The sequence below is a fragment of the Aythya marila genome (assembly GCF_965140915.1).
Source record: "Aythya marila genome assembly, chromosome: 2".
Classification (NCBI taxonomy): Eukaryota; Metazoa; Chordata; class Aves; order Anseriformes; family Anatidae; genus Aythya; species Aythya marila.
This window is the reverse complement of record NC_139043.1, coordinates 30,043,416-30,052,958: the sequence shown is the minus strand read 5'-3', so window position 1 is coordinate 30,052,958 and position 9,543 is coordinate 30,043,416. Positions and strand designations below refer to the sequence as shown.

At 38.0% G+C, this 9,543-nt stretch overlaps 1 protein-coding gene across 2 annotated transcripts in view; it reads left to right on the top strand.

The window, feature by feature from the left end:
* Positions 1-617: 617 nt before the first annotated feature.
* The window catches only part of ETV1 (ETS variant transcription factor 1), a 67,051-nt gene continuing 58,125 nt past the window's right edge, over positions 618-9,543 (top strand). Inside the window, exons 1-4 of one of the 2 annotated variants that reach the window (XM_082752183.1) lie at positions 618-756; positions 1,263-1,396; positions 2,180-2,267; positions 3,997-4,044. In XM_082752183.1, coding sequence (XP_082608309.1) covers positions 1,352-1,396; positions 2,180-2,267; positions 3,997-4,044 — 181 coding nt within the window. In that variant the 5' untranslated portion in view covers positions 618-756; positions 1,263-1,351. Of the gene's footprint in view, positions 757-1,262; positions 1,397-2,179; positions 2,268-3,996; positions 4,045-4,069; positions 4,568-9,543 lie in introns of those variants that run through there. The other variant, XM_082752184.1, reaches the window with a different exon arrangement.

Genomic DNA, 9,543 nt, shown 5'->3' with positions numbered 1-9,543 from the left:
ACAACAAGAACAATAACAACAACAACAATAATACTAATAGTACTACTGATAATAATAATAATAATAATAATAATAATAATAATAATAATAATAATAAACAACCCTGGGATGCCACGGGGTCGTGACAGAGCGGTGCAAAGCCTCTGAAGTGCCGTGAGCCTCTTGCTGTGTTCACCTCATCCTCACCTCTGGGCTCCTCGAAGTTTGGTGGGACTGCTGTGCCATCAGAAAAAGCGGGACAGAGTGTGGCGGGGGAGGGTGTTTTCTTGCCTTTCTGGAGCCAGGGAGGCTAAACTTTATTTTATTTTATTTTTTGGAGGGTTGGGGGGTGAGGTGGGGGGTTAGACCGGGGCTTTCCTTGCCACCTGGGGGCTGTGGCGGCCGTGGCGCGGCCGCAGCAGGATCCCGGGATCGGTGTGGTGGCACGGCGGCGCATCCGAGCTGTGATTTCCGAGCCCCCCGGCGGAGGAGCCGAGGGCAGGGCTGAGGTTCGCCCTCGGGGCCGGGGCCGGGGCCGGGGCCGGGCGGCGGGCGGCGATCCGGCGATCCGGCGGGGGGCGCGGGGAACCAATGGGCGGCGGGGATCCGCCGGCGCGGCTCGGGGGCCCCTGGAGGAGGAGGAGAGGAAAAACCACGGGATTGAGCTCTGTCAGTGGCGCTCGCCGCTTCCGAGGGGGAAGTGCCGGGGGATAATTAATGTTTTTATTAAATTTGGAGGGAATTTTTTCGCAGCCGACCGCCGCGCGTGGCCTTCAGGTGGGTCTTCCCCGCAACTTTGCCCGGCGCCTCTGAGGATCGCGCGGTGCTGGAGGGTGGCGAGAAAGCGATCGTGGGGGAGAAGGTGGCCGGGGGTGCGTGTGGGGGTGTGTGTGTGTGTGTGCGTGGGTGCGGGTGCGTGGGGGTGCATGTGTGGGGGTGTGCGTGGCGGCGGCCGGCGGGCGCTGCCGTGAGGTGTGCGGCGCCGATCGCCATTTCGAGCCGAGCCCACGTTTGCGAGCCGGGGCTGCCACTCGCACGGCTCGCCTGGGGCTCCGGGGGGAGTGTGAGCAGCCCCTGCCTCTCGCCTGCCTTTCCGCTCCTGCCTCCCGGGGCTTTCGCGCCCTGTTTTCCTGGCAGAAGTGCGGAACCCAGGTGAAGGCAGAGAAGGGAGGGTTGTTTTTATGAATGGGACTCTTTGAGGTTAATTAGCTATGCAAATTCGAGCAGTTCATTCATGATTTTTTTTTTTTTAAACCTAAAAGCCATCTTGTATTCCCCTCTAGGCTGACTGGAGGCCAGATCCCGAGGAAGTCTCCAGATCCAATGCCCAGTAAATAAAACACTGGGCTAAGACTTGTGGAAGAACCGCAGGATGGATGGATTTTATGACCAGCAAGTGCCTTACATGGTCACCAATGTGAGTGATCACTTCGAAGTTGGTGTTTATAAACTTGACTCCGACTTATTTCTGTGGGGGAGTTTTGCAGACAGAGTATCTGCTTTGTTACTGCCGTAGGGGCGACTCTTCATTTGGGAGCTTTGCCTACAAGATGGGCTTATCTTCTTAGTTATTTCAATAAAGCATCGTGTTCTTTTAAAGACAGTTTTGGGATGATTAAAAAATCATGCACATGCTTAGAGGATCAGAGAGGCAAGAGCAGCAGCTGCATTCAAAGTTTCTGGCTGCATTTGCCTGCAACACTCAGAAGAATGAAGTTGAGGCAAACCTTAACATTTTATTTTTCCTTTGCTTTCAGGACTTTGAAAACAATTTTATAAGTAACACAGGAGGGAAACAAAGCTATCAATTAGCATCTTATATTTGGATTCTCCTGCGTAGCGTATGCAGAGAGGATCTATGTGCTATTGTGTAGGTTTGTGTGCTTTAGGTGCTAAAAATACATGGTTGGTATTGTGTTGCTACTCGAACACATTACATATGTATCTGCACAAATAGTTGTCTACATGGATAGCTAGAAATGTGTTGCATTTAGACACAGGAATCTTTTGGAAGATGTTACATACTCAGCATCTTCTGCTAGAAGCTGGAGGCTGTAAGACGATCATTTCCCTGTTTGAAAACTTAAAGAATTCATGCTGGCTTTGAGTATTCTTAATTAAATGGAAAAAAAAAAAAAGAAAACAACAACAACAAAACACAACTCAGATTTCTAAAGTAACTGATCTTTCCTGTTTATAGAATCCGCGTGGGAGAAACTGTAATGAGAGACCGACAAATGTCAGGAAAAGAAAATTCATTAACAGAGACCTGGCTCATGATTCAGAAGGTGAGGGCTTGTTCTACTCTCCTCTCCTCCCTCTTACTTACTAATGCAGAGAAGCTTTCTGAGAGCTGTTTTTTTAATTTATTTTTGAGGTATATTTATCTAGATCAATCTGAATAAACAAGACAAGAAAATTTCATTTACAGTTGCAAAGCAAACTGGCAAAGGCAAAAACTGATAAAGTTGATATTCTTTTCCTTGACTTAGCCAGTTGCATCTAGGTTTCGCTGCACATGTGGCACATGGATGTCATGCGCTGAGGCCAAGCCTTTGCAGCGTCTGACACAAGTCACAGAGAGAGTTCACCTGGCTCTTTCACCTTTAGGCCTCATGAGATTCAGGGCTTTCCATATTTCCTCTAGGCTTCTAACATCTTTTTCGCTGTTGTGTGTTCACTGGTGGTTGCAGGAGTGGGAATGCTGGTGTGGAGACCACTCTAGCTTTTCTGCTAGTAGTCAAACTCCTGTTGTTTCTGTTACTGTTCCAGTGCCAGCATAACACTGATAGGGTTAAAAGCCCTGGAAAATTTAGTTAAGGAAGCCTAGAATGGAAGATGAGAGCCAGAGGTTTGTGACTTAGTCCCATCAGTAGCTGCTCTCGTAACCGGTGCTTGAGATCTGCAGTCTAGTTAACATTTCTCTAGGTTAAAAGGTCAGTCAGTAATTATGAAAGACATACAGGAGAGTATATAGGGGCCTAAATCTTAGTCCTACATCCATCTTATCAGGATGAGGACACCATGATATGCTTTTAAAACCTTAATTATTTGCATATTGCAAAAGTTTATTCTAGGGCAAGTGCAAAAGAAAACCACTTTCTGCTTGTCAGCGAAGTGATTTCCCAAAACGAACATGAGGTATCAGTCCACAAAATAAATGAATAGCTTCTGTCATTTAAGTATATGTAAATAGCTATATGTCAGCATTCATAAAAGAGGAAGTCATTCGCAAAATACAGTAAATTAAAAATAAACCATTTGTCAGTTCAAATATCCTACTTAGCTGTCCATAAACAGAGTTTTCATAACTGAGTTTCTGAGCTTTGCAAATAATCAGAATGCTGCTCTGATATGCACCCATTATAACCAACTGATTTCAGTGAACTGCAAAAAGGTTATGCTGCTGCAGAACTCAGTCCATGGAGAAAGTGGTTTCACTTTAAAGAAGTACAGTAAGTACAGTATAAAGGAAATAGTGGAGATTCTCCTGTCATATATGGTAAAACATGAGGGGAAGTACAAAAGGTTTTCCATTTCTGTTTGCTGTTGCAGCACCTCAGGTCGTTGCTTCAAAATTTTTATATGATCATTATGACCCTGCTAATAAAAATATTCAGTCTTTGCTCAGGCACAGCTTGCATTAAATTCCAAGAGAGACAGATATTGCAGGAGGAGGCCTGGGATTTATAAGGAGAAATAGTTCACCTGTATTAGAAATACCAGCAGTTTTAACTTTTCTCTGTGTTGCTGAATAAGCCTGTTATTTTGTAGAACTTGATGAATATTCTGGTTATTATTTCAAGAGCCAGTAAAATAATACAGTAAGTACTTGTTATACAGGTGTAGAAAAATCATTAACCGCAACCAGAAAATATCTAATTTGTCTATATGTTTGATTGCCAAAATAGAATTCACATATTCTTCAGGGGAAAAAAATATATTTTTGAATATATTTTAATCTTATGAAGAGATTAAAGGTGTGAATCTTTTATCCCTGTGTTCATCTTTTCGCAGAACTCTTTCAAGATCTGAGCCAATTACAGGAGACATGGCTTGCAGAAGGTAAGGGAAAAAACTGCTTGTAAAAAGAGGAAAAACAACTCTGGAGGGAAAGAAAAAAAAAAAAGTCCTGAACTTGCTGTCTTAATGTTCAGCCCAATTAATTGAGCTCTAAAAGAGCCACCTCATGTGTCATGCATACATTAGAGCCTCTGATGAGTTTGTCTTTGGGGACTCTGGGGCTGCTCTACCCAGTGTCATCACAAATTACCAGGAGAAATTGCTTCCAGCTCACAATCACATCTGCTTTTGGCAAGAACTAATGCACCAAGACTTCAAGTTCTAAGCCTCTGTTCAGATTTTAATTGCAATTGATCAGGTTTATATTATTGTACCTCGAGAGACTACATACAGCCAGAACTGGGCTTGCTGTTTCCTTTAGAGCAGCACATATAATTATTTGGTGTTCTGGTGGAGTACTTTTCTGATGGCAGAAATTAGTTTCTCTGGGTTCATCGGGACGGGATGCTTCAAGATTTAAGTGCAAGTGTCTTCTTTCCACCTTGTTCACAACACAGAACATTAGGTGTGTATGGAATACTTTAAAAGTACTAATTCTTTATTTTATTTTTTTTACTGAAAGCTTAAAATATTTTGCATGCTATTTTTTTCTTCCTATTTGTAGTTGTGAGATTGTGTATTGGATGATTAGAGAACTGACATCGGTCTTTTTTACACCTGTTTGTGCTTTTAAGTATTTTGAATAATCTTTCAGAGCTCATTCTGCTGAAGAGAGAAGGATTAAAAACAATAATTTAGAAATCTGAATTTAGAGTAGCTATTGAGAGATTCATTTACCAGTAACAAAAAGATGAGCTGCTGCTGTAAGATAACTTTAACAAAATGCAGAGGAGCTTTCTGCTTGTTGAAGTGTTTTTTTCTATTCAGCAATGCTTTCTGATATTTTTTCCCTTTATATTTACTGTACTGTTTATTTCAAGCACAAAGATTTTTATACATTTTCTGTTCTTAATATTGCTGGTTTAAATTTGAATGTAAACTTCTGAAATAAATCTAATTTTGATGCATGCTAACATAATTTTTCCAAATTTGTCCTGATTTAAATGAATGTGGGTATTCACATATGTTTATTTTTTATTAGGGACTGGACTATGCACAATTGTTTATAGAATAGATATTCAGCTTCTGTGGGAAGGGAGAGATGTTGGGGTGAGCTGCTTGCTGCTGGTTTTCATAGAAAGAGGGAAATATTGCTGGTGACTACTTGGCTACATACTGATTTTTTTTAACAGCTTTATATGTAGTTAGTCAAGTTCTTAACCTACAAATAAGTTGTGGGGTACTGTTTATTCTGCTGACATTCTTATTCTCCTAGCATTATTTTTAGCATTTAGTTATTTTTCGTGTAATCAAAAAGTCCTTTTTAAATTAATGGAAGTGAGGTTGTATTTTTATGAATTCATATGATTCTTTCCTGGTCGTTGGAAACAGAATGTCCTGCAACAAGATAGTTTTTTGTTTGTTTGTTTGTTTAGTTCTTTTTTGTAGTGTAATGATCAGATATAATTGTAACTGTCTCTCTGTGGTAATTTTACTAAGGATCTCTTTATTTTGCATCAGTTCATTCATTTTAACTAGCCAGAAGTATGTTAAAATACTATTAGAAAGATACTATTTTTGGATGGAGAGGAGAACTTTTACTTTGAATTTTCATTGGCATAGATGTTTTTGTTACTGAAAATGATTTGATATCTTTGATCATAAGTCAGAAAAATGCAGGAAGATTCATAATGCATGTGAAGATAATGTAAGTTTGAAAAATAATATGGAATATAAAATGGACTTAATAATTTCTACAGGTACATAAATTACTGTAATGGCAAATGGGGAAATGCTTATTTTAGACAAGAATGAATTGTTTCAAAGCATTCTTTTCCCTTTAGTTGTGCCTACTTCACTTAATAAATTTAGACAGGATTTGAGAAAGAAAAGTGTCTAGTCCTATGTCAGCTAGGTGGAGAAGCCTTTGTAAATGCAGATAGCATCATCTGGTAAGTATTCAAAAATAATTTTAAAAAATAGGAAAAAGTTGTGTTTTCATATAGAAGCATTAAGCTGCTGTGTGTTATAATAATATTTTTTTGACAACATATTAAAACAAAATATTACAGATTTTTTGGTGTTCCAGAAATACTTCATCTGTAAGTTTAAGGCCATGCCATGTTTTTAGCTGTTCCATAAAACATAAACCTTGCACAGCTTTTCTAAAGGCTAAGCTAAAACTAGAAGAGTCGAGATGAGAAAATCAAATACTGTTTTATTAAATTGAGCACAAAATTTTATTAAAACAACCAAAAAAAACAAAAACACAAAACCCAACCAACTACTTTTGGTAGTCTTTATAACATGCTAGTGCTTGAGGATATTGTGGCTCTGCTCAAATGTCTACATGGATGAGCTTAGCCAGGAAACAGATTTTGAAATCAGACTTGTTTACCCATTGCTAGATGTGTCCATTTATGTTCTTCTGGACCTTCATAGGCTAGAAGTCTGCCAATTTGGCAGCATCAGTAATGTTTACATATTTCTTTTCATAATGCTCTGGAGCCAGGGAAATGACCATGAAATTTTAAAACATCTTGACCCTTTTTAAGAAAAGCAGTGGCAGCTGACCAGGTTTCTCCCACGAGTTCAGATCCCCAGTGGGGAGTAACCAGGTCAAAAATCTACTTATTAGTTAGGAGAAGAAAGTGAGTTGCATTTTATTACATGCAAAGAATGCTTGCTGATTTTTTTGTTTTGCTCTTGTTTTATTTTTCCTGAAGCTATCCATACTACATCACATATTCTAGCCTGGAGATCATTTACACTTAACGTCACCTGTGAAAAGTTGGTAGCAAACAAAAAAACACAAAAGAAATGTGTTCTTTTCCACTGAAAATGGTGAAGGTTCATACATATAAAAGAATTAATAAAAAATGTAAACAATTTAGTAATCTCTTTAATATTTTATTACTCCATAATTAACAAGGTAAATGCTACTTTCAGAAAACTTACAAATGTGTTCTGCTAGCTGCACAGTAGATTTTTATGGAAATGAGTTTTGCTTTCTACTCTGTGTAGCATTAAATGTACAAGAAAGAAATAAATTATTTTGATGTAAAACTTGGTCTAAATAACTCTTGTCACTTGTTATGCAGGACAGAATATAGATTATAACTGTTTCCTGAGGCCAGAAATTGAAAGTGGGAAGCCTTCAATAATTGCTTCAGCCTTCAAACTTGAAAGGAAATAGTTAAAATTACTTCTTGCTATCCAAGGCAAATATTCAGATATTATCTTTAGTTTTATATTTAAATAACTTGATGGCAACATTTTGTCGTGATAAAATTATAAAATGAATTTATTGATTCCGTATATTTGGAATTAGATTGGTTTTGGCAGATAGCGATTCCTTCAGTGACTTGAAAAAATTGGTTCAAATATTAATCTAATGTTATCTCATCATGGTAGCTGTTTTTATTCCATAATAAAAAGAAGAGAGAAAACAAATTCTTAGTGAGTGAGAGCCTCCTTTGCGTGGTGGAAGCATTTGGGTTTGGGAGAATAATAGATTAACCAAGAAACAGATTTTTTATTAAAAATTACTCTTTCAGATACAGATTCCTCTTACACTCTGTTAAAGATATGTAAAAAGCATCCCAAGCGAAGACAAATAGTTAATTTATTGACTGTATCTGCTTCTTAGAGTGGTAGATAATCTGCTCTACAGCTAGTAATAAACTGAAAAAACAAAATATTATGTTCTTTGGGTGACTTGAGAAAATACAAAAGACTTAAATGAACAGTAAGATGTTTGAAATAATAGCTACAGGTAATGGGTTCATGCCTCTACCATAGCTTAGCTAAATTAAGTGAATGGCTACTACCGGCTACCAGGATCTAAAAAATGGTTTTTGGTATCTGAGAATAACTTATTTTTATAATTAATATAAATAATTAATACCCACATTTGAGGTGGACTTTAGGAGGTAAGTTTCTGCCTTCTAGTTTCTGCCTTTCTTTTGGTAAAGGATGCACCAGTGTTGCCTAATCTAATGTTGACTTCTAGTTTATTCCTTAAGGAATAAACCAGAGGAGGATGAGGAGGTATGAAAATGACTAGTTTCTAGTTCTTAAAGAGGTCTTCAATTATGTTTCTAGTTAAAGTGGTTTCATTTAAATCACTGAAAATGTGTAGCAGCTTACTCTGACTAACTAGTTTTCTCCTGCCAAAAAGTTGTAAAATTGAGCCAGTGTAAGGCAAATGCTATGTAGCCATATTCAGCAACTATTTCCTAGGAAAACCATGTTTTCCTAGGAGCAAAAATTGTTGAGAAAGGATGCCTTAATACCTTCATAGCCGAGCTCTGGGCATACAGTAAAAAACAGTGAAAAGAATAGCTTTTTTTTTTTTTTTTTTTTTTTCAGCTTTCAGATACTCATAACTCTTGATCTTAAGTATTTGTGCAAAAAAAAAAAAAAAAGGGAGAAAAGTTAGATTAGGCAAAATGGGAAGGGTGTGTGTGTTTTCTTTTAAAAAGAAACAAATAAAACCACCAGAAATCTACAAGTTTGAAAGTTTGTATAATAATAAACTTTTTAATGTTTTCCTTGTTTGCTGGAAAAGTAAATTCTTTTTATTCAAAATAATAATTTTCAAAGGCATAATGGGCTTTGCAAACCGTGAGGGATGTAGCAAAATGTTAAATGCAAGTGTTCCTTCTAAGCTATTTTTTTTCTCATTTTTAGTATAGCACCAAATGAAGAGCAGATTCCTCAAACACATCTTCATATTCCTAGGGATTATTCACATAAGAAAGAATTTTGAGATCTGGAGCTAGTTTTGAACTGCATTTAAGTTTATTAGTCAGAGCATCTCACTTATGTAAAAAGGGCTTGGTGTTGTTTTGACAGCAAATCCAGTGCTTATGGGAAATAATTTTTTTTTAACCATCTTGAAATTTGTCACTGTGTTGCCTTCTGAATGTTCCTTTGTTAGAAACAGTTGTTCCTCTGGAGAAAAAAAAAAGCCAAAAAAACAAAAAAAAAAAAAAAAAAATCAACTTCCTACCCCCTCGCCCCCCCCTCCAGCTCTTTCAGGAATACTTAAAATTTATACAATCTTTCAGATATTCAGAACTGACAATGAATCAAAGAAAACTCAATAGACTCATTACTTCTGAGGCCTGAAGTCTTATTTTAGCTCCAGCCAAAACAGTACTGGCCATGTATAATTTCCTGTCAATTTCAATTTCTTTTGGCACTTTGAATAAATCACTGATATTTTAAAACAAATGTCTCTTGGCTCTAAAAGTGTAGCTTGAGGTCAGAGAACACAGCACCAGAGGAAGTGTCATGATACCCAAAATAAAGTTTTAAGTGAAGCAAGGAGGTTTGCAGCTCCTTGTTTTTCTGGAAAGTTGCTGTTTTTTAACAGGAACACCTTTCCCTGGAGTGTAGTTTTGCTTTTGGAAGCAGTTTGTAATTGGGAGAAGGAAG